Source organism: Sceloporus occidentalis, unplaced genomic scaffold (genome assembly GCF_023333645.1).
Source record: "Sceloporus occidentalis isolate IW3139 unplaced genomic scaffold, rSceOcc1.0.p SCAF_2, whole genome shotgun sequence".
In the NCBI taxonomy this organism is placed as follows: domain Eukaryota; kingdom Metazoa; phylum Chordata; class Lepidosauria; order Squamata; family Phrynosomatidae; genus Sceloporus; species Sceloporus occidentalis.
This window is the reverse complement of record NW_028316982.1, coordinates 201,822,690-201,847,212: the sequence shown is the minus strand read 5'-3', so window position 1 is coordinate 201,847,212 and position 24,523 is coordinate 201,822,690. Positions and strand designations below refer to the sequence as shown.

Below are 24,523 nucleotides of genomic sequence, written 5' to 3'. Positions count from 1 at the left end.
CAATGACGTAAACATACATTATCCTGTAAGAATACCATGGGACTGAAGGGAGCAAGTTTAAGAGCTTTAGATATAGTTCTCCTTCCTAATGCACGGGTCTGGGATCTGCACAGTTGAATATACATGTGTGTGTGGAGGGGTGACCTCTGCTGTTTGCAGTGGCACGTGCACCCAGTGCACGCACCCTTGCTGGGCACACAGGAGCATGCTCCATTCAAGCCTATGTGGCTTGAATAAGCATGAGCCTCTGTTTTCTTGGGGGGAGGGATCTGGAATGGATCCCCCACAAAAATGGAGGGTCAACTGTATTTTGTTCTCTGGTGATCCAGTCATGAAGATGAACTAAGTATTTAACACTGCTCATTATCTTTGTAGCAGGAGCTAGAAAAGTGTGGCTTTTCAGGTATTGTTGGAGTACAGATGCCATTAGCCTTTGTTGGCATAGCCAATGATGACTGAAATCACAAGCCAACAATATTTTGACAGTTACCTGTTCTCCCTCCCTATCTTACAGGTTCAGTGGCTGGGACAAATTAGCCAGTTTGTTCCAATGTAAGGTTCAAATTGAACATATACATGGTGCCAATAAGGATACAGATGCTGTACCGAGTCTAGACATGGTGTCTACTCATTGGCAGTTGTCAACCATTGAGAGAATGTGACACTGGAAAGCACTTAAGGCACTACTCATAAGTAAAGATGGCAGAATGAGGCCTACAAATTGTGCTCACTGACAGAAACTACATGTGTGAGAGGCTGGCATGCTGGTATCTCATGAGAGATTTCTTTCTAAGGGTTGTCCAAAGGTGCAGCTCTTTGGGGGAATATTCAAGCTATATGAAGTACCTATTATGTTAATGAAATTCAGCTGAAATTCAGTTGTTTTCTTTCAGACAGAATGTCAGGTGAATATGTTCACTTTTGAATGATGTATAACATTCAAAAGTTTCCATGGCTTATATAGGTTATCTATCTACACAGGGTTTTTTTTTTTTAAACTGCATGGTTTTGAAAACCAAAGAGTTTCCCAAGGTATTGCACTTAAAGAGTAATAGCTCAACACACACACATCTCTTACAGACAAATGCCACACAAAGAAATTCTTGCCTTTGACAAGAATCAGCCACAGTTAAATTCTCGCTGCACAGCCCAAGTAACCATAAGTGGTTTCGCCATGTAACATGACAAAGAACAGGATCATTTTGTAAACAGTATCACAGTATATCAGGAATCGTGTTATAATTTCTTCACCCTCACCCCCCAGACCTATGGCTTTTTAGAGTTAGGTAAATCATCGCTTAATAAAACAGTGAGGTACTCTAAACAGCTGCCAGTCTGGTACAATGAGGAAATTGACATGCATTAAACAGGGCAGTTATATCAGGCTGCAAAACAAACTTGAATTAACTGGTATTAGAATAGAAATGTTTTCTTCATGGTGGGTTTCATTCTTTTTTGCATCCTATTATGTTCTAATTATATGTCTAAACTTACATTAATTAAACACATATATACATTATTTAGAGGTCCTTTACTACAGTACTTTTGTACATGCTGGGTTTATTACTAAACTCAAAGAAAAAGAAATTACATAAGGCATATATATGTACAGTATCTCACTGAACTGCAAATGTTTCTCTTCATCTTGGGTCTTAAAGCTGCAATGCAGGCATCTCATTCAAAACTGTCTTGGAGGAATATATTTAAAAAGCTGAAGTTAAAGCTTGGGACATGAACATTACTTACAGTCACTCCATTTGTTTTTGGCCCAGGGTAATAAACTTCTGCCCTTAATCTTAAAAACAAATTCTAAACCATATACCTGCATACAAGGACATTGGTTGTTTTTTTTCCCAGTTGAAAAAGAGAACAATGATAAGAGAATATATGGTAAAATAAGGAATATTGCAGCTTTAGTCAAAATGTTTGCTTATCTTTTGGCCAGGCAGACATTTTAGTCCTTAAATCTATGTTCTTCCTTCTCCATTGAAAGGAAGATATGTTATTTTCTGTCCCATCGTAAGTTCTAAACTTTGGACTCATTCTCTAAATTGGCCACATCGCCATTCCTTTCTGTTTGTTCTTCTTGGCTCTTGGCCTCCTCCTCAGGATCCATTTCGGCATGCTGGTCTAATTGGCTGGACACAGACCACGTAAGGGGCAATTCTGCTTTACTGGCCATCTCAGCCAGTTCTTTGGCACTACAAGGTGGTGTGTTGGTCTCATATGTTTCATGAAAATTGTTGTAATCAACTTCATAAAATCCATCCTCTAGGGTGAGGACAGGTGTGAACCGATAACCCCACAGGATCTCACTGGTAACATAAGAACTTCGGGCTTGGCATGTCATTCCTGGGAAGAAAAAAAAGAAAGAAATTAAAGACATCAAGATACCAGAAAAGTCTTCTATATAGTTTGTGAGTAAAGAGCTGAGGTTGAAAAGAATGCTGAATTCTGCAAGAGAGTAAACTATTTGCTACACTGAAGATCTACCAGGGTACAAAAATGATGGAATTGTATTATGTAAGGAAAGCAGCTGGAAGAATGTTCCTTCAGGCTGCATCTGCACTGCAGAAGTAATCCAGGTTGACACCATGTTAACTGCCATGGAATGCTATGGAATTCTGGGATTTGTAGTTTTGTGAGATATTTAGCCTGCTCTGTCAGAGAGCTCAGATATCCCACCAATCTATAGATCTCAAAATTCCATAGCATTGAGCCATGGTGTCAAACAGCATTATTTCTGCAGTGTGGATGTCACATCAGAGTTTTCTTATATCTCACATATACATGGTATAATTATCAACTGACAAGCGACTTAAACACTCAGACCCATACAACCTCACAAATTGTGTCAGAAAATCTTAATAACATGTATGTCAGCATGAAATGAGGTTCATTTTTCAATACTGAAAAAAGGGTCCCTGATGGATCCATGTACACTCATTCTTATATCGTGTGGTGCATCCACATGTACAATTTTGGCACTTTGATACCAGATCAACTGCCATAGCTCCATCCTATGGATGCTTATGATGTGTTATTTTTAAAAGATATTCAGAATCCTATGCCAGAGAGATCATACCCCTCACCAACACTACAAATACCAGGATTCCATAGGATTAAACCATGGCAATTAAGTCAAGACAGTATCATTGTCCTCTTTTTCAAATGGAAAAAAGCTATAATTGATGCATCCTTGTTGGTCTTTGTTCTGAAGTGGTATCTGAGTAATGCCTTTAAAAGAAATGTTATGAAAGTTAAAGTAGACCCAAGTTTACACCAGAAATAAAAGCACTTACAATCAAGGTATCATGGCAGCTGGTTTTATGGAACTGAACCGTTCCCCCTGCAAAACCCATAAAAATGGTTAGGCCAAGATCCTGTATTGGCAGACATAGTTATGACAAGGGAGTTCTGCCATCGTAGCTACTTCTGCAGATATTGCCCCTAGAAAAACCTACCTTTTAAGCTAGGTAGTGCCTAAGTGAAGGGTTTCTGAGCCACTGTAGATTGGAGCACTTGGAAAGGATGGCTGCAGTGCTGTCCCAGAGTATGTCCCAGGGTATGTTGAGACAGGCAGCTGGAGAGATCCTTCAGAGTCATGTCACAAGTGCTTCTCTCAATGGAGAGGTCATTTACCTGCACCTGAGTCTACAGTGTCTCAGAAAGCCTTAGGCTGGAGTACTGCCTGACTTAAGATGTAGGTTTTGGGGGTCAAGTTTGGTCACTGATGGTCTTAAATGTGAATCCTTAATGTTATGAGGTCATACCTCCAGCTTGCAGTCTCATAAATACTGACCAGTATGCCAGCCATTCGTTCAACCAAGTCACCAAGAAGGCCCTCTCCGTGTCCGTATCAAAGATGTCTGCCATGCTGGTGGGACTAAGATAAATACTTCCCTTGAGGATCTTAAACATTGGGCAGGTTCATATTGTATATAGAGTCCCCATTCAATGATGGTTCTACTCTAGCTGAGACTGATTAATAAGATTCAGACCATTTTTTCTGCCTCTTCTCTCTCAACAATTAGCATGCATGGCACTGGCTTCTCTCTCTCTCTCTCTTTCTCAACTATTATCGAATGGGGCATTTGAAAGGAAATGCATCAGCAAATGCTCCATGTAACTGTGCCCTTGTGATTTTTAGCAGTTTGGGGGGGAAAAATCCTTTTTTGGATCAAAACTCTCAGAATAGTCCAGCTACTGGCCATGTAGAACAATAACTCTTTAAGCTTTGGGGTTTTTTTTAAGATTAAAAGCAGACAAAAGATGTAAAAAGAAATCCTGGTGAGGAAAACTGTGAAGAACCAGACTAGATGTGGCATTAGTCCTGTGGCTTGGGTATTCTTCTATTAGCAAATAGCTGTGGGTGACGGAGAGGGATGGTTTGCACATATCAGACGGGGAACCTGGCATGGCAGAACTTGGGGGGGGGGGATGTGCAGGAGTGAAAGCAAAAAATTCCACACAGAACATAAATATGGTTTGAAACAACAAGTAGTCATAGCAAGATACAACCATCAGTGAAGCAGAATAAAAGTAGAATAATGACTCAAACTAAACCTTTATTCTTAAGGTCTTGTGGTTCTGATTAAAATCCCAGCTGACCACATTTCTTTCTCATGATGAGAAGAAAGCTGAAGAAATCCTGAAAACTATACAGCAACCCAGAGAACTAGTCAGGAATACCCAGTAGAGTGAATGGAAAATCCAGTCTGGGGGTTTGTGATGAATTATTTATCTTAGAACTCTTTGCTGAGGCTTATACTAGTGCTCGGGAGACAGACATTACAACAGACTGATGTAACAAGTTGTACCTCTTCTCAGAATTATTGTGACCCTCCATTATAGCATCTTAGGATTTGATTATATATGGCAGATGAGAAGTACATACACAGCTGTCTGGTTTTATAGACGAACCAGTCTTTCTCATGCGTGGAGTACAACTTTTATCCATTTGGCCGAAATGGGATTCTGTTTCTGTCAAGCAGGCAGATGTCTTTGTAAAACCTAGGATAGCAGTACAGCAGAGATAGAAAATTGCAGGAACCTACAGGGCTACATTAGCCCCCCAGGAGACCTTGGATGGTCACCCCCAATTAAAAAATAATGTTTTGCCCCCAAATTCTCTATAGGATGCTGTCTTTTTGCTATATTTTTGCCCCTCTGGACCATTTTCAGCCCTGGAGAGAGTATTCTGGAGCAACAGTGAATGTTCACCAGTCACTTACTATTTTTAAAAGCCCCCCCCCCCACCAAAAACGTACGTTGCCCACCTATGCAGTAGGGGGAAAGACAGGAAAATATCTGCCCTTCAGTTCATATCTCTGTTCCTGCGCCTGTTGCTGAAGTCCAGCCAACATCTGAGAAAGACTATTGCTCATCCTCCAGTATTTCATAGATGAAAACAGGGGGGGACACATGCAACCAAACAACATCAGTGCTGCTTGGAGTCACTTCTGGGTCACCAGGAACACATAGATTCAGCCTGGTAAGTGAGGGCATCAGACCAAAAATTGGTCTCCTGGAGAGGAATACTTTGACATTCTGAAGCCTGACAACAAGGCAGGTAAAAATGGATAAGCTAGGGAGAGATGGGACAGAGAATAACTAATTCTCAATATAACATGCTCTCCAGCATTTCACAAATGAAAATTGGGACACATGTGGCCAAGCATCACAAGAGTTATGTCAAAGTGCCAAAGTTTATTGAGGAAAAACACACAAGAAGAGTCTGCAGGAGCTTGCTTTTGGTTCAGCCTACTGGAAAGGGTAGGATTCTATTCCCTCGTCTCTGCTCCTCCTATCATGTTGAGTGCAATTTGAGCCTAATGTTTGCACAACATTTGGAAGGCTACATTTCCCTGCAAGGGAGGGAAATGCTTGCCTTGTCTCTTATATCTTCACATAGATTCCCTGATTGTATGGAACATTACATTTAGTTTCAAGCGAATGCTTCCATTTGTTGTTGTTGTTGTGTGCCTTCAAGTTGCTTCCAAATAACGGCGCCCCTAAGACCATAACTATCATGAGGTTTGGTTGGCAAGATTTGTTCAGAGGAGGATTGTTATTGCCTTCCTCCGACCCGACAGCATGCAACTGGTCCAAGGTCACTCAATGGGTTTTATGACCGAGCTGGGAATGAAACCCTGGTCTCCAGAGTTAGAGCCCAACACTCAAATCACTATGCCAAACACTTCCACACCCTCCAACATTTCATAGATTAAAATCAGGGCACTTGTGGCTAAGTAACATCAGAATGTGATGAAGATAGCAAAAGTTTTTGTTCTCATTAATGAGGAAGTTCTCAAAAATGAGGAAGAGCTAGGAGAGGCGGCAGTAGTTTGCTTCTGTCTGAGCCTACTCAGGAGTTTATCACATTGGCTTTGCTCGCACAATAGATGTGAGATGTAACTTTAAGAAAGGGAATATCATTTTATTTCCCCATTGCTGGGGAGTACACAACCCATTTGCAACCCAGGCTTCTCCGGGCTCCTCCTGCACCTTTTCAAGAATGAGATTTTCCCATTCTTAAAAAGACGCGGCAGAAACCCAGGCTGCATATGGGCTGCGTACTCCCCGTTGACAGGGAAATGCGATAAGATCTCCCTTCTTAAAGGTACGTCACGGTTCTATTGCAAGAGAAAAGCCATTGTGATAAACTCCTAAGTAAATAGAGTGCAAACTATTTTTGCACTTTGAACTCAGTTTATAGTAACTGAAATAAGCTCAGGACAAAGTGGGAAAGTGGGAGGAGGAAAGAGAAACTGGGACATTTTAAAAACAGCTGAAAAAGTGTGATGACAGGATTGAGATTGTCCCTGCCAAACTGGGACATTTGAAAGGTATGCACTTCATGGAAATCAGGAACTGGGGGATGAGGAGGAGGTTGAAGAAGGGATCTCTCTACCTCCAAGTAACCCTCATACATTCAGGTAAATTCCTAAACAGAGCTGTTATACTACCACATGGAAGGTTCAAATAGATAGTTTGCTTTTCTCTTGAAAAACTCATGTGGATTTTAAACCCTGACATGTCATTTCTTATGAGTATCATTAGAATGGTCCGCCCTCGAAGGCTGATGGAACCCAAAAGGTTCTAAGAGGCCCTAGAGGGTCTTATGGTTGGGAAAGACAGTGATTCTGTCAAAGCCTTGGTTGATACTTGGAATAACAATCTTACCAGGGCTATACACACCATCGCTCCTGAGCGTCCTTTTTGGCTCACTTCTAACAAAAAAACAACAAAAACATGGTACACTCAAGATCTCCGAAAAATGAAGCGAGTTGCGCAACGACTAGAACTTTCCCTCTAGATCCCTGCCCATCATGCTGACCGCCCAAGGAGGAGATGCAGTACTAACCTTACTTCAAATCATTATCAATGCATCCCTCAGGGAGGGGATATTTCCATCTAAACTTAAACTAGCAGTGATTAAACCACTCTTGAAAAAACTCTCCCTTGATCCCCTGATTAGAAACAACTATAGGCCAGTCTCTTTGTTACCATTCTTGGGCAAGGTGATTGAGAGGGCAGTTGCCTTCCAACTCCAGGCTGTCTTGGATGAAGCTGATTAAGTAGACCCATTTCAAACTGGCTTCAGAGCAGGTTACGGAGCTGAGACTGCCATGTTCACCTTGGTCGATGATCTCCGTCTGGGCATCGATGGGGGAAGTGTGACCCTGTTGGTGCTTTTGGACATCTCAGTGGCTTTTGATACCATAGACCATGGTATCCTTCTGGAACACCTGAGGGAATTAGGTATATGGGGCACTGCGTTGCAGTGGTTCAGATCCTACCTCTCTGGCAGATTCCAGATAGTGATGCTGGGAGACAGGTACTCTCATAAATGGGAGCTGACATCAGGTGTCACTCAGGGCACCATCCTGTCCCCCATGCTGTTTAATATTTACATGAAGCTGCTGGGAGAGATCATCCAGAGACACGGGGCATGGTGTTATCAGTATGCTGATGACATCCAAATCTATCTCTCTGTGTCCCCGATTGCTGCAGTGACCAAGGATGGCATCTCTCCTCTAAATGCCTGTCTTGAGTCGGTAATGGGCTGGATGAGGGAAAACAAGCTCAAGCTGAATCCAGAGAAAACGGAGGTACTTACGATAGGAACCCCTGGCCTGGTTAGGGAGTTTTGTCAACCAGTCCTGGACGCGGGTCACACTTCCCCTAAAGGACAAGATTCGCAGTTTGGGAGTGCTCCTAGACTCGTCTCTACAGTTGACATCCCATGTGGAGGCGTGGCAAGGAGTGCCTGGTATCAACTTCAGTTGATACGCCAGCTGCGCCCCTACCTGGCTCAGAGAGACCTTGAAGCAGTGGTACATGCACTGGTAACCTCTCGCTTAGACTTCTGCAATGCGCTCTACATGGGGCTACCTTTGTACCAAGTTTGGAAGCTTCAATTATTCCAAAATGCTGCAGCCAGATTGGTCACAGGAACATCAAGATCGGACCATATTACACCAGTATTAAAATCTTTACACTGGCTGCTGATTAGCTTCCGGGCGCAATACAAAGTGTTGGTCATTACCTTTAAAGCCCTACATGGCTCGGGCCCGAGTTACTTAAGGGAATGCCTCTCCCTACACAATCCGCCCTGCACTCTCAGAACCTCAGGGAAGAAACTGCTGGAATACACAAAAACTAGACTGGTCACTACTTCCCAGAAAGCATTTACAGCCGCGGCTCCAAAATTATGGAATAACTTACCGGAAGAGATCTGTCTTATTACCACACTAGAAGCCTTTAAGAAGGCATTAAAGACGGATCTCTTCCGGCGGGCATATCCACCTGACTTGCTATAGTTTAATATTCCCACTCTGATTTGATAATATGGCAGACAGACGATGATTCAGATGTTTTAATTCATCTACAGCAACACTGCTGGTTGATTAGTATTGTATTGTTATATAATGTTGTTTTTATTCCACTGTGCACTTTGTAATTTGTATTGTTGATACTGCTGTGATCCCACCTCGATCCGCAGGGAGAGGCGGGAAATAGAAATAAAATTATTATTATTATTATCATTATTATTATTATTAAAGTGATCCTCTAGACTAGAGAAAAGTATTGCAATGGAGCCAGAGCTGTCCCTAATGGTGTCATAAAAGGTCAGCAAATTGTTATTTATTTAATTTAGTATTACTTTATTTTTAATGCCAAGAAAGAGGGCTTTAAGGGAGATATTCTTTCTCAGGACCAAAATAACTTGGCCAGTGAATAAAACAGAAGATAAAAATGGCACCATTTGCTGCTCTCTCTCAGCCAACAAAATGTCTTTGGTTGGCCCGATTATTTTATTAATTTATTAAAATGGTTTTTATCCAGCCTTTGTATCCTGAAATTCAGGGAAGCAAACAGATAAAACAATATAAACAATTTAAACAATTCTAAATTAAAACAAAAAAATAATTAAAATAAGATAAAAATACGTTAATCCATTCAAACAAATTAAAGGAGCTTAAAAAGGGCAAAAAACCAAAACAAAACAAAAAAACAAAACAAAAAAACAATGAAAAGCCCCATAGGCTTTATTGCTTCCTTTAATAGGGTACCATTACATTGTCTGTTCCCATCATATTGCCAACATTGGTGGGATACAGAAAAGAGTCCTTTTGGCAGATCTCAGTTTTCTGGCAGGTACATGTAGGTAGATTAGAATGGCCACCTCTTCAGCTATGTAATTGTAACAACAGTGCACAACAAATGTGAGGAGGTAAGTATATTCTTGATTTTCTTTCAAAGCCCTACAAGCTGTAAAGGCTGTGCTTGACCAAAACTTCCTTGTACCTATACAAGGAGTATTCCTGAGATCTTCAGAAGGGGATTTAGATTTCAGCATAGAGATTGAGACCCATGTCATTTTGGGCCTATGCCAAACCGGCTTGTTTTTTAAATCAGCAAATTGGAGTCTAGCCCAGAGCTTGGAAAATTTACTAAACTAAAACTTCCATAAATGCATGTTATGGGACTTCTTGAACCAGAAAGGAAGCTTCCAAAGGTCTGCTCCAAACTAGATCTTGAGGCGTAGTGGAAAGGAATTAAAATTTCTGCAGACCAAATAGTTCCTGACTCTTCATCCTGAGGAGGTCCTTCAGTTCACTGACATGCAGTGGCAGTTCAGTTTCGTATTTGCGGTACCGGACATTGCTGTTGCCATTTGTGGCTTCTATCAATTCTGTGGAGGAAAGTGCTTTGTTCAGCCAAACAGATGTTAATGAAACCTGATGTCTGGAAATGTAGCGTAAAGCAAAGACGTGCTCTTCCGCCCTAGATCATTTGGCTACATGGCACGCGGTAAAATCTGCCATTTAGTGGGGTCAGGCAGGCAGTTTAGTGGCAAGGCTGCTGCTTTAAAGTGAGGGGACAGAACAGCAAAATGGGTGCATGTGTTCAGACATGAATGCACTGAATGACAGTTTTCCAAGTGGGGAGCAGACTGCCAGAAGGATACAGAGCAAGGGGAGGCAGCAAATAGAATGAAAAAAGAAAGAAGGAAAATAGCCTGGTGCTTGGAAGCAATGCATTCCAAGTAACATGTTCATTTAGCGGTAACAAGGACATCATGATGGCCTTTTTGAAAATACTGTAATGGCTGATAATGTATCCCTGAATCCTATTGGTTGGATCAACTAGAACAGATCCATTAAGTCTGTGGGATTTCCACAAGGGTTGATTCAACAGATCTACCCCTAGTTAGGCCTAGCAATAGTATCTTAGCTCTAATTATTATTTTTTTTCAAGAAACAAGTGAAGATTATTCTCTCTCTCTGATATTTACAGCAGAAATGATTGTGGATATTTTGAGGATAACTGTACACCTCCCAAATTTTAGACTACTTCCTTATTTTTTAAAATGAATTTTAAAAAGGAACTAAAAAGTCATAGAAAAGTAATGAGCAACAGAACAAGTAAAGTAGAGACTGGATGATGGATCAAGTTAATGGAGAAACAAAGCAATGTGGAAAATGAATATTGAGTAACAACAGTAATTGCTTTGCACCCATGTTTACATGAAAAGTTATTTGCTGAGAACTTCCAGGTCAGTTTTACTTTCATTTTTACAACTGAAAATGAATAGCAGCAGGTGAGGGAAAGGGGAATGTCATATTAAACTTATTTCAGATCACCTCCTCCTTTATTCCTATTCAGCCTGCTGAGAATTCACTATGAATGCCTAGACACTTTCAAGTCTATTTTCAGAATCTTAAGGACTTGAAATTTGCTTTTGCCCCTTTCAATTAAAGATTTAAAAAAACCAACAAGAGAAATACTTTGTACTGCACCTGGTACCAGATTTTCTCTTGGTGAAATAGCTAAGCCCAGAGGCACAGTCATTCCAAGAATGGACTCCCCAATCTACCAACAGGGCTTACTGCTGGGGTCTTCCTTTAAAGCCCCCGCCCCCCCCCCCCTGCATTCCATATGCTGGAGGCTTGATGAGAAATAAAAAATATGCTTCCCTGCCACCCACCACTAATGTGGCCTTTGTTGAAGAGCTCTTCAAATTTGAAGTTAGCCTTGTTGGTGCTGAAACAAAATTACAGAAGTAGAGCATGCCCACAGCATGATTATGGCATCATAAGGGCTCCTACATCTAGCAGCATCTGATTGGCTGCCTTATAACTTTTCAGGAGGTTGCTTAGTTATAGGCCTGCCATAAACTCTGCCACTATGTTTCTGTTCCTGTGGGTTTGAGCATTGCTGATATCTGCCCGATCTGGTGGGAAAAAGGATGACTATGAAAAAAGGTGAGTTGACTGACTTTTTCAAGGGGTAAGAGATCAAGAGTGGGCTATTTCTGTCATTTGTTGTTTGATGGCACCACCCATCACCCTTCATCCTTGGCATCTTGGATGGGGCTGATAGGAGTTTATTTGTTTATTGCATTTATAGGCTTTGTTTCTCCCCGAAGGGATCCAAGGCAGATTTAAAAAAAAATTACAATTAAATTTAAAACAGATAAAATCATCTTAACACAATATAAATTACATTTAAAAATATACAGAAGTTAAAAGTCATGACAAATACACATGCTCAATATAAAAACCACTATGGCATTCTTGTGTTTTAAACTCTTGCTTAAATAAAAACATCTTAGCCTGTCCTCGAAAAGACAGCAAGCTCAGTCTAGCTTCCTATGGAAGAGAGTTCCAGAGAGTGGGAGCACCCACCGAGAAAGCTCTCTCCCATGTCTTCACCAAGCAAGCCTGGGATGGTGGTGGGATGAGAGAAAGCTTTCCCCCAATCATCTTAGTATTCTGGCAGGCTCATATGGGGAGATACTGGGTTCAACAACACATGAAAGGTCTTGTGTTCCCCACTCCTGTGCTGGGAGAGGGAAGAGTGAAGGAACACAGAAATGTAAAGTCTTTGTTCAAATTAAATCTGGGTGAACTGAATGTCTCTGGAGCCAACTGTGCTTCCTTCAACTGTAATCTCCATCAACTGGTGGAACAATTACTTTGGGTTTTGCATGCAGGAGAAGTCAGATGATGGCAGATTTGTTTCTCAAGTTACTTAATGGGGTTGCTACAAAGAAGAGAGTAAAGGGGAGTAAGCTGTCCCCACAATATTCCCATGACCTCTCTTCCAGTTTCTCACAATTTCTGGAAGTCAGTAGTGGTCTACAGAGAAATATACTTTGGCCATACAAATGATACTCTATAATTTATATGATTTGCAATGTACATAATATAATACATTATATACAAACTAAATATAATTTGCCAGAGACGAATGTTATAAAAACTGATAGGATTTAAAGTATAGTCCTGACTAGTAGAGCTACCACTGGCTAGTTGAAGCTGTGATGATTTTAACTCCTCTGACCTATGCTCCATTCAGCAAGTCCTCCTCTCCCAGAAGAAGACATCTTCCTGCCCAACTCTACCTGCAATTTTAGGAAACTTGCTTGGACTGTTTTAACTCAGTTTATCATTTAATCACTTTTTATGAATTTGATTATGTTTTTATGATCGGGGGGAGGGTTGGGAGATGGTTTTTTTTATTGTACCATGTTTTATGTTTATACTGCTGTAATCCACTTTGATTCCTTGCGAAAAAGCAGAATATAAAGAAATTTTATTATTGTTGTTGTTGTTGTTGTTGTTATGTGTCACAGGAATCAGGTAGTTAGAATACAAGAGCTGCTGAGTAGTTGATTCAGTCTAGGTCAGTCATAGCAGGATGACTGGAGAAGTAAGAGGGTGTTCAGCAAAACAGAAATCTGGCTAAAAAGGCCAGGATGAAGTGAATCAGGATCATAAGTTGTTGCCAGTCCAAGGTCAAAAACACTAACACTGGAAAGTGCTGCTAGTTGCCAAGAAAGGAGGGTTGACAGCAACACGTTGCCAGGGAGTGATTTGGAAGATTTATAGGCAACTGTTTCAAGATCCCAGGTGTCTAATTAGGTCAACATCTCTTACTTAATAACTTCTGGGAATGGCACAATCTTTCATTGTCTCCTGGTCATTTGATGAATGATGGCAAGTGATCTCTAGAGCCTGCATCTTCTTGCTAGAGAGCATGCCCCCCTTGTGTATCAACCCCCAGTTCCTCTGACTCAGATAGAGTCTTGTTATCAGCAGCTGCAGATTCCAATCCAACCTCCTTCTCACTGCCTGAATTGTCAGACTCTCACAAGTCAGTTATGACACCCTTCCACTCTAAAGATGCAGTAAATGACTTAGGACTCCCTTCATCCTTGTCTAACTTTGTGCCAGTGTTGTGGCTAAGTCCCTGGGTTGAAGGAAAATTGGATCTGGCATAATGCAGCCCCTGGTGCCATTCTATCTTCTTCTTTTTTTGGCTTTCTACTGGCAGATCTTAGCCAGCACATCATTTTTCCTGGCAGATTTCGCTTTGTTGGCAGATCTCTGAGATCACCTGGCCAAAGAGGGTTCTGTAGATTTAGACTTATGCCTACAAACTGACACATTTTTGTGCTAGGATCAGCCTCTACAGGGAAAATATATTTTAGGTAGACTTGCTAATGCAAAATACACGGTCATTTTGCTTTCAGAAACCCAAATTGTGGTACAAAGCAGCCTGCTTTTGTGCATTTTACCTCTTCTATGTGTCTCCCATCATTTTTTTTCCTAGTGCTGCCACTTGGTGATTTCCTTTGAGAATTATGCATTAAGTATAATACCCTAAAAGGAGCTGGACAGACATCTCTGTGCTTCTGGACATGTCAACATGTGATAGGGAGATAGGTTTAAGAAGAATGATCTTAATCCTCTCTACCCCTAGAGGACTTTTGATTGGGGGAACTTCTTAGGCCTTTTCCACCTTCATCTTTCTCCTGTACTGTTGCACCTGACAAAGGTCTTCTATATCTCTCTGGTTTTGAGTTGAGTGTTGTCATCTTCTAGGTATTTGGCAATAAAACAGCCATCCCGCAAATCTCTTCTGATAACATCTAATTTCACTTTCTGGTCACTTTCACCCATTTCTCTCACTTTGACCCTGCTACAGTCTTTGAGAATAGTGTGTTATTTCAGAAAGAGATAGAGAAACCCATGAGGAAAGGCTGAATGGCAGTAAACAAAGCACATGACGCTATTCCAAATAATCACTGTGAGATTGTTGCCTCCATTGTCTTCCTGTTTTATATGGGTGAGTTAAAGACTGTGATCAGTTAAAAATTGTGGTGTAAAACAAATTTGGAAACATACACATATGTTGTTCATGCACAAGCAGTATTGTACCTTACCAGGGCAGCTTTAGTGCTCAGGATTCCACCAGATTGAGGAAATGTGCCAGGAGGTTGTGATATTGGCTGACATGGCTAAGAGTTTTTTTTTTTTTAAATATCCAAATGTCTCTGTTGTCCCAGGCTATTTTGTTACAATTGCCAGCACCTGCTGCAACATTCTCCCCCCCCCCCCCCCCCGGCCATCCTCAAACAGGTTTCTTTTTAATTTTAAGATAAAGTGGACCAGTATGTTTCTTTCCCTTCTCCTTTCTTTTAGTTTTTTAAAAGAGTTACAGTACTACAGTGTACCAGTGAAATGGCAGTTTTGCACTAGATAACTTTAAATTTAAAAAAATTAAAATTCAGAGAGGAGAAAATTTTTCTTTCAAACCACAGGACAACTTCAGCAAACCATTCCCTTGTCTACAAAAACAAAACAAAACAGATCTGAGAAATTACTATAAACAGTTGGTCGTTCCTATAGAACGAGTGGACATGGATTCCCTATTCAATCATGGAAACCCACTGGGTGACCTTGGGCAAGTTACACACTCCCAGCCCCAGAAAACCCTGTGATATGTTCAACGTAAGGTTGCCATACATTGAAGGCAGAGCAGCAGCAGCAGATATTTAACCCTCATGCATCAGAATTAAGAGAAAAACATGCACGGAGTGAGTTGTGGTACATATTCTGAACTCAATGAAGATTTCAGAGGATGAAAGGTCTTCTACTTTTTGACCCCAATGAGAATGCCTAGGTCCCTCTGAATGGGGTCAGCCAACGTTGCTGGATTATAGTTTTCCAAACAAAAACAGCAACAACAACCCCCAACCCACAAAAGAGTATAGATTTTTTTTTGAGCTGCCATAAAACGAAACAATACTGGCAAAATCCAATAGATTTGCTGGGTTTTTTGTTTGTTTTTTGTCTTTTTATTGTATGCAATAAGTGGCAGGAATTTTGAAATTTGTTTTTAAAAAACCTACTGTTCAAGTGACAATGCACAGAATGTTTGCACTGTAGATCTCACACTGTTATCAAACTTGCCAAAGCAATGCTAATGTGTGCTGTGTTGATATATACTCAACCTATGGCTGAACGTGTCTATTTTTCATTATCCTAACATTATCTTGTCACTGCTATGTGAAAGTAATAAGCCACAAGATGTAATCAATTTATTGGTACGGCTAATTAATTAAAGCATTGTTCTTAATTTTTTTAAAAAAAAATCCCAGTGTGATTTAAAAAGGCAGTTTTGCACATGATAAGGAGAAAGTGACAACTATTTTCATTGGATAATTCCAACTTCTTTTGTTCTGGGATTTTCTGGTAACATTCTGTTGTTGACATTCTCTCTTTTTAGCAGTTAACATTATTATGAATATTCTGTAATATCATAGCTACAGAGGGAATGACAAAATATACTTGTATCTAAGCAGTAGATGTTTTTCTGTATATCTGAATGTGCCACATATAATTTTAACTGAATCTCACTTTAATTGAATTCAGCTAAATGAATGGATGCTAACTTCATCAGACAGCAATAAGAGATGGAAAGATTATTCTTTGAATTTACATTTTTGGTTGACCAAAATATTTATTTCGCATTCTATGAATTTTACCATAAAGATCATTTGGTTTCTTTTTGCACTTAATAAAATGGGTCCAATCATCATAATGTGAAAATTACCTTTGTCGTTTGAGGGGAGGAGAAAGAAATTTAACTGTCAGCAGTGAGAAGACAATTAGCAGATTTCAGAGAGTCAGTGGGACAGTTAAGACAGTGTTGGAAGAGAATAAATGGGAAATGATGGATACATCCAGCTGCAGTAAACATATGGTGAAACTGAACAACAAATTATCAGGAGATGCTGAAGTGAATATGCTGAGATTAAGTGAGCGGAGCAATGAAAATAGTTTAATACTAGGTTTGTAAGATATCCTTTTAGGCTGGTGGATATATTTCCCCATGTATTTGCTTGCAAACAGGAAAAATGTCTAATATATTGCAGCTAATTGTTTTAATTAGAATAAATAAATTCATAACTGTTCAGCATTTATTTGCAACTGTTGGCAAACTCCATCTTTGGCAACAATCTCTCATACATGGTCTACTCATAGATGGGAATAGAGCGGACTGGTGGAATGGCAGACACACAGACACACATGACAGTGTATTTGCACATCTCTAGCATGTTGTGTCAGGAGCTCTGTACATGAAGATGTCATTGTTTTCATTTGATAATTGTGTGCTAGTGAAGTCCTGGTTTCTCCTTAATCTGAGAAGCAAAAGGGTGTCACTAGCTATAACTAGTTCTATAATCAATAAGGCCACAGTCCACTGGGTGTACTTCCACCAGTGGAATTGGCATGAGGACAATTCTCCTCCACCCCCGTACAGGGTAACCCAATATCCCACTGCAAAGGAGGACAAGGCACCAGAAAATGTAGGACATTCAAGAAAAATATAGGACATGACAAAAATCAAAGCTAAAAACACTAATCTAAATATAAATTCATGCTTCCTAGTCATGCTCAAAAGGGAGGACATTTTGGAATTCCTTCTGGATAGAAGGTTGAAATGGTTGAAATCCTAAAAAAGGATATCTGATTACTCTATCCCTATAGCTTCCCACATGCTCTAGAAACTTGTTCTTGAGGTATGGGAAACTCTCTGGAATGGGTTTCAGACACCACAGAGGACTGTGGGGCAAGATAAGAAAGGGTGCATCTGCACTGTAGAAATGATGTTGTGTGACATCACTTCAAGTGCTGTAGTTCCATTCTACGGAATCCGGGGATTTGCAGTTTTACAATCCTTCTTTGCCAAAGATTTCTGGTGCCCCATAAATCTACAGATCCTAGGATTCTGCAGAATGGAGCCATGGCAGTTAAAGTGGTGTCAGATGGCATTATTTCCACAGTGTAGATGAACCCAAAGTTTTGATTCTGCTGGCAGAAATAGCAAGATCAAGCTGAAGTACACTGTTGGATCCTGTCCTAAGGCTGGGGTTGCGGGGTAGTTCTAACAGAGAATCAGGACATTGTCCTCTAGTAAGAATTCTGCCATCGCTTCTAATGAATTTTTCCTCAGTCTCCCAATTTCTAGCATGCTAGTACTGTAATGTAAAACTTCAGCTGAGCATTTAGAAATGTAATGTAGCAAAAGGGGCAGGCAAAGTAACCAAAGGAATGCAAACACAGCAGATATAAGAATTCTAGGTGTGCAAGTTTTTCAGTGTCACTCTCTGCAATGGTAGACATTTGGGAACAGAAGAAAAAAAATCATTGGGAGCCAGAATTCTTATGGGGGGGAGCAATGGTCTTATTCCTCCCCCCCATAGCTACATCCCTATAAATCTGCGGCATCTGAACTATAGATGTTGGAGTGTGGCTCCCACCATCCCTGACCACAGGCCATGTTGGTTCCATATGTTCTCTCACTGCTACTTTAAGGACAGGTTATTCTATTGCCTTGAAAAGTGGGGTTTAGTTATTTATTTAAGGACTGCAAAGGGATCTTGCAGCACCTTTGAGATTATCTATGTAAAAGAAGTTGCAGGATAAGCTTTTGTAGATTTGGTCTACTTCCTCAGATGCTTGGACTGTTAGCCTCTCTTTTTATGCCTGTCTTAAAAGCAGCCAAGACTAGAATAAAAAAGTTTTACAAAAGCAGGCGGAGTAAAAAGAAGATCAAGTATCACAAAGTCAACAGCTTCAATCCTAAATTCCTGTGAACTGAACTTCTTACATGGAATGCTCCCTCTCACGCAAGGGTGAGCATAGTGTCACCCAGCAGGTTTCACGGCCAAGTGGGGAATCAAATCTTGGCCTCCAAAATCATAGTCCATCACTCAAACCATTACAGCACACTGGCTTTATTAAGTTTTAGATATATTTTTAATTGTTTTTAAGATTGTGTTTTTAGTAGGATTGTTTGTTTATTTTTTTTTTAAAAATTCTACTGATAGTTTTCTTTGTACCTTATTTACATTGGATGTAAGCCATCTGTGAAAGGAGAAAGGTGGGATATAAATTAAATAAATGAATAATGTAAATAAATAAATAAATAAATAAATAAATAAAGAATACTTGCATAGATTAACATGTCACAAATCTTATATTCCTGCTTCAAGCATGGTTGGTTACTTTTGTCTAGAAAACTGTAATTGGATCCTATTTTTAAAATCTTTGGCACCTCTAATCACAAGGAGAGCCAGTATGGTGTAATGGTTTGAAGGCCAGACAGATCAGGAATCAAATTCCTGCTCAGCCATGGAAAGGGACTGGGTGATCATGAGCAAGCCACACTCTCTCAGCCTGAGAACAAGTCAAAGTCAAACCCCCTCTGAACAAATCTTGCCAAGAAAACCCCATGATAGGTTCATTTTAGGGTGAGCATAAGTTAGAAATGACTTGAAGGCACAGAACAACAAACCCCTAATCACAAGGTGTTTGGTTTGTGTGTAATTCCCTCGCTGTGACTGTAATGCAGTAAAAGCAGGTTTTAATGCAGGTTTTCAAAAGTGTATATGTGTGTGCAAGTAGAGGGATGACTTTGTTCCTTATGTGCCAATCCATGCAACTCCCACACACTGTTCCAAGTATGTGGAATTTAACAACTTGGTTTTAAAATTGTTCATTTTCAGTTATCATGGAAATATATAACAGTTTCTTAAGCTAGCAGAGGAGACAGTGTCATTGAAGTCGAGCCAGTTATGTGGGTGTAAGATGATTAAGGTGGATGCGATGTAGGAGGAAAAGGAATAGTATTTTTTGTTAAAAAAAGGATTCTGTTTCTAACATATTTGCATTCTCTCCTAGAAAGGTTTGATTTATTTTTATTATAAAGATATCGCCAGCAATAAATCTAGGGCTTAATTCATTGTCACACTACAGTCTGAGCACCTAGTTACAGCGACACCAAATATAAAAATCGTGTCTGGAAACGACCAAATCAGAATGTAGGTATTTCACACTCTTAATTGGCACTTGTTCTACAAAAGTGCAAATTTGTGGACAGGCTCTAAGGCAGTGGAAATTTTTCTCATCTGTAGTGGATGATACAACTTATAAAAATAGCTGCTGCAGTTTTAGATGATGATATGCTTAAAATCCTATCTATCATCTGTAAAAGCTAGGAAGGTAGAGCTTGATGTCTTACTTTCAAGCAGTATCAACTGCAAAAATATGTGTTCTTAAGGGGAATGTGTCAGCCAGCAATTGACAATGGTACTGAAAGCTTTAAAAATGAAGACACAACTTGTTAAAATTTTTTGAAGTATTTTTTTTTTTTTAAAAACCTATCTGATCTTCAGGTGCTGGCTTCTGACCACTGCTGGCACTTGCCTTTCTTGGCTTTTCCTTCTATAGATATGCCACATATTCCTTTATTTAATTTGTTTTGTTGTTGTTGTTATATACCTTTAAGTCAATTCTGACTTACGGTTTTCTAAGCAAGAGGTATTCAAAGGAGGTCTGCCATTGACTTCCCCCAAGGCTGAGAGAGTGTGATTTGGCCAAAGTTTAATTGGTTTCCATACATGAGCCTGAGTTTGTAGAGAGGAAAGTGTTGCAGATACATTGTAGTTATAATAAATAAATAAATAAATAAATAAATAAATAAATAAATAATTTATTATTATTATCCCTCAATAAACTGATCTTCCTTCCTTCCTTCCTTCCTTCCTTCCTTCCTTCCTTCCTTCCTTCTTTTCTTTATTTATATGCCACCTTTCTCCCAGGACGGACCAAAGGTAGCTTCCACAACAACAAATAATGTCATGTGAAGTTGAAGGCTTTCATGGCCGGCATCCATAGTTTTTTGTGGGTTTTTTTGGTCTATGTGGCCATGTTCTAGAAGAGTTTATTGTTGATGTTTTGCTATATCTGTGGCTGGCATCTTCAGAGAATGCATCTTCTAGAACATGGCCACATAGTCTGAAAAACCCACAAAAATATAAATAATGTCACAGAATCATAGATTATAAAAACTATAAACAATGCCATGTTTGTTACTGGATATATTCCAATGTAAGACTTCTGTATTACCACAAAAAAAAAATCGATATAGTACCTACGACACTGAAATAGGACAGAAATAATTTTTTTTTGTATACTACAGGAAGTGATGCTCACTGTAAATCATTTTCACTTGCTATCAAATTGTCGTCTGCCTCCTGTCAAAGAATCCATCTTTTAAAAATATTCATATTTTAATGCAAGAAATTTCCTTCCCACAGAGCCTGATGGGAGGGGGGATATATATATAACAACCGTTCATTCTTATGATGACTGCTGTGCTCACATAGCATAGCAGAAATTAACACCCTACCATATCATGTCACCAGTAGTATTAATCCTATGCAAGAAGGACATATATTAGATGACAAGGCACAGGGCACTGGACTATATCTCTGTAGCCTCAGATCATGCATTCTTTTATAAAAGCATGGCTTTCTGTATGTTTTTTAATAGACAACACTTCATTTTAATGAATCAGACCATTGGTCCAGCTAGTCTAGATACTGATTATCAACACCAATTGGCAGTAGCTTTAGGATTTCAGGCAGGATTTTTTACTGGCCTTACCTGGAGAATCCAGGAATTTAACTTGAGGATATTCAGTTTACAAATTATGTGCTGTTCCACTCAGTTATGGTCCCTTCTAATGCACAGCTGATATTACATAAATGTATTCTGACAGAAATGTCAAGGAAGTTAGGTCCAAAACACACTGCAGAAATAATTCAGTTTGAGACTGTCCTGGCTCAACGCTAGGAAATTCTGGGAACTGTAGTTTTGTGAGACATTTAGCTTTCTCTGTTAGACAGCTCTGGTGCCACAATAAACTACAATTCCCAGGATTTCCTAGCACTGAGCCAGGGCAGTTAAAGTGGTCTCAAACTGGATTATTTCTGCAACGTGTTCTGGACCTAATTTTCTTTAAAAAATGTCTGGCTCTTTTCTCTTTGCAAAAATAAAATTGACTTCTTAGTGATTGTCTCCTTTGTCCAAAAAGCTTGGGACCAAAAGTGTTTTGGATTTTGGATTATTTATTTATTTTGGAATACCTGTATTGGCATATATGCACATAATGAGATATCTTGGAGATGGGACCCATGTCTAAACACAAAATTCATTTCTGTTTCATATACACGTTATACACATAGCCTGAATGTAATTTTATACAATATTTTATATTGTATAGAATATTTTAAATAATTTTCTACATGAAATAAATCACACAGGAGGCCTATCATGAGTAAATTGCCATGAAATCATCTGAAATCATAAAAAAGCGTGATTGGGGTTCACACCTCTGTATGCTTCTCTCGTCAGTAAATTGTCATGTCGGCGCTCACTTGTCCCATGAGTAAAGCATCCATGGAGCTCACTTGTCCCATGAGTAAAGCATCCATGGAGCTGTTATTGCCAAATGACAACTCCACGGACAAGCATATGCCTCAGTATTGATCTACTGATGGGAGAAGCGCATGTGGGTGTGAACCTTCAATCATATTTTTTTCATGATTTCAGACAATTTCATGGCGATTTACTCATGGTAAGCCTTCTGTGTTATATTCTCCAAAGTTTGTATATTTTGAACCTCACTATTTCAGCCAGGTTTTTGAAAGATTTTGAATTTTGGAATTCTGGATAAGGGAGACTGAACCTGTATTCCCTGAATGCCTGGCTGTGGGGAATAGGAGGGAGCCATGGCACTCTGGGAAGGTGGCTTGAACAATTGCCTGTTTCATGGTATAGGCATTGTCCAAGTTATCTGTCTCAGAGCACTATGGTTCCAAGGGTTGCTTTCCTCCCTTATTCAAGATACTAGGTGGCCTGGAGCCTCCGCATGCCACTGCTGCCACCATGTTTCTGTTTTTTTCTCCTTCTTGCTGCTGCCACCATCTTTGGTAGATGAATAAGAGCTTAATCAATCTGTAATGTATGGCCAAGATTTTCTGAATGAAATGGTCAGTGGGAATTGGCATTGACTTGTAGGAATTTGGCCAGAGGGAGAGCATGGGATTTGCTGTTGGCACAGAATGGAACATAATGATAATCTTAGTCTTCAGTTTTTTTAAAAAAAGAGGCTGGTGCTTACTGCTAAGATGAGCTCCAAAAATTCTGGGCAATGAGTCATATTCAACATTAATCCTACCTAGAGTAGACCTATTGAAATAAATAAGACAAGTTAGTTATGACTAATGTGCCTCATTTTTATGGGCCTACTGTTAATAGAAATAATGGTGAATTGAGCCCAATGGTAAATCTTCTGGATGAATGGGGATTTCAGTGGCCAGTTGGGAAGATTTCAGTTCTTTGTATAACCAAAGTATGCAAATCTGAAATTGTGCTTAATTTGCATTTATAAAAGGAGAATTTTTGCTACCCTGACACAGAATGTTCCCACTTTTTTGAACACTAAGTACAGACAGCTTTGATGATGACAATAAATACAGCTGTTTATTAGTACAGTACAAAGTCAGAAGGACAATCATCAGCCAGTCAACAGGTTTATAGCTAAAAGTCAGCTCACTTTGCATAGGAGTAATCTATCTGATAGCCTCATTTAGTATCTAAATAGCATTCTGTGTGCACACTTTACTGCTGTTCAAACACTTTTTCCACAGCTGGTGAGCATGGCTTTTTTTTTAAAAATGTAACCATAAACCCTTCTGCAAACATTGCTTTTTGAGCTGTCAAAAACATAAATGAAACTGCAAGCAGATTTAGATGATTAGCAGTAAGGAAATGAATATATCTATATACAGTGATCCCTTGCTATCCACTGGGGTTGGTTCCAGGATCCCACCATGGATACAAAAATCTTTGGTTAGTCAAGTCCCATTAAATACAATGGCATAGTAAAATGGTGTCTCTTACACAAAATGGCAAAATCAAGGTTTGCTTTTTGGAATGTATTATTTTAAAAATATTTTCAAGCCATGGATGATTGAATCCATGGATAAAGAATCTGTGGATAGGAGGGGCTGACTGTAGTTAATTTCAAGTTTTTAGCTTTTTCAAACTTGCATGTTTTATTAGTAAACAAATAGAAGAGTCAGTGTGATGCAACACTTTCAGGACACACCAGTTTAGAAGCCATTAATGGCTTGTGCTCCAAGCAGTAGGGCAGACTAGGGACCCATCCTATACTGGTGGGGTGAACCTTCCTGCATGAACCCCAGTTTCAACAGGAACAGAGAAGCAGTATGAAACTCCTGGCTCCATCCAGATGCAACCAGGGCCCCATTCCCACTGGCCTATAATGCAGATCAGGATGTGAATCATGGGTGCATCGTTTCCATTTGAGCGCACATTTGACCCGCATTGCTCTGATATCGTTCCCATTGGAATTAGACTCTGAATCAAATTTTCCTGAAAAACCTGAATTATAGGTCGAGAAACTGGTTTTAAAAAAACAGCAGCTTTTTAGAGAGTTTTACTGTGCCTCCTGAGTCTGATTTGTGGCATACGAATGGGAACGAAAGGGTGTCTGATTCTGGAACCTGGAGATGGGAGGAGCAGTGCTCAAGGGGCTGGCCTGGGGGTATCACCCTCTTTTTTCTCTTTCTGCATCGCCGGCACCATTTTCTTCCGTTCATATAGCCTTTCCCCCCAGTGGATTGGGAAGCAGGGTAAGGCGATCACGCTACATTGAGCTCCAAACACAGTAAACACATTACTCCCCCTGCAACCGCCCCTCTGCTCCACATTCATAGACCGATGTGTGAGGGGAGCCATTGAACACCATTTTAACTATTGTTTTTTATTTTTTTATTTTTTTCCTA

At 39.8% G+C, this 24,523-nt stretch overlaps 1 protein-coding gene across 2 annotated transcripts in view; it reads right to left on the bottom strand.

Annotated features, from left to right (window-relative positions):
• Nucleotides 1–327: 327 nt before the first annotated feature.
• Nucleotides 328–24,523, bottom strand: part of KCNJ6 (potassium inwardly rectifying channel subfamily J member 6) — a 162,695-nt gene continuing 138,499 nt past the window's right edge. For both annotated transcript variants that reach the window (XM_089512003.1, XM_089512004.1), the window contains exon 3: nt 328–2,352. In XM_089512003.1, coding sequence (XP_089368129.1) covers nt 2,027–2,352 — 326 coding nt within the window. In that variant the 3' untranslated portion in view covers nt 328–2,026. The remainder of the gene's footprint in view (nt 2,353–24,523) is intronic.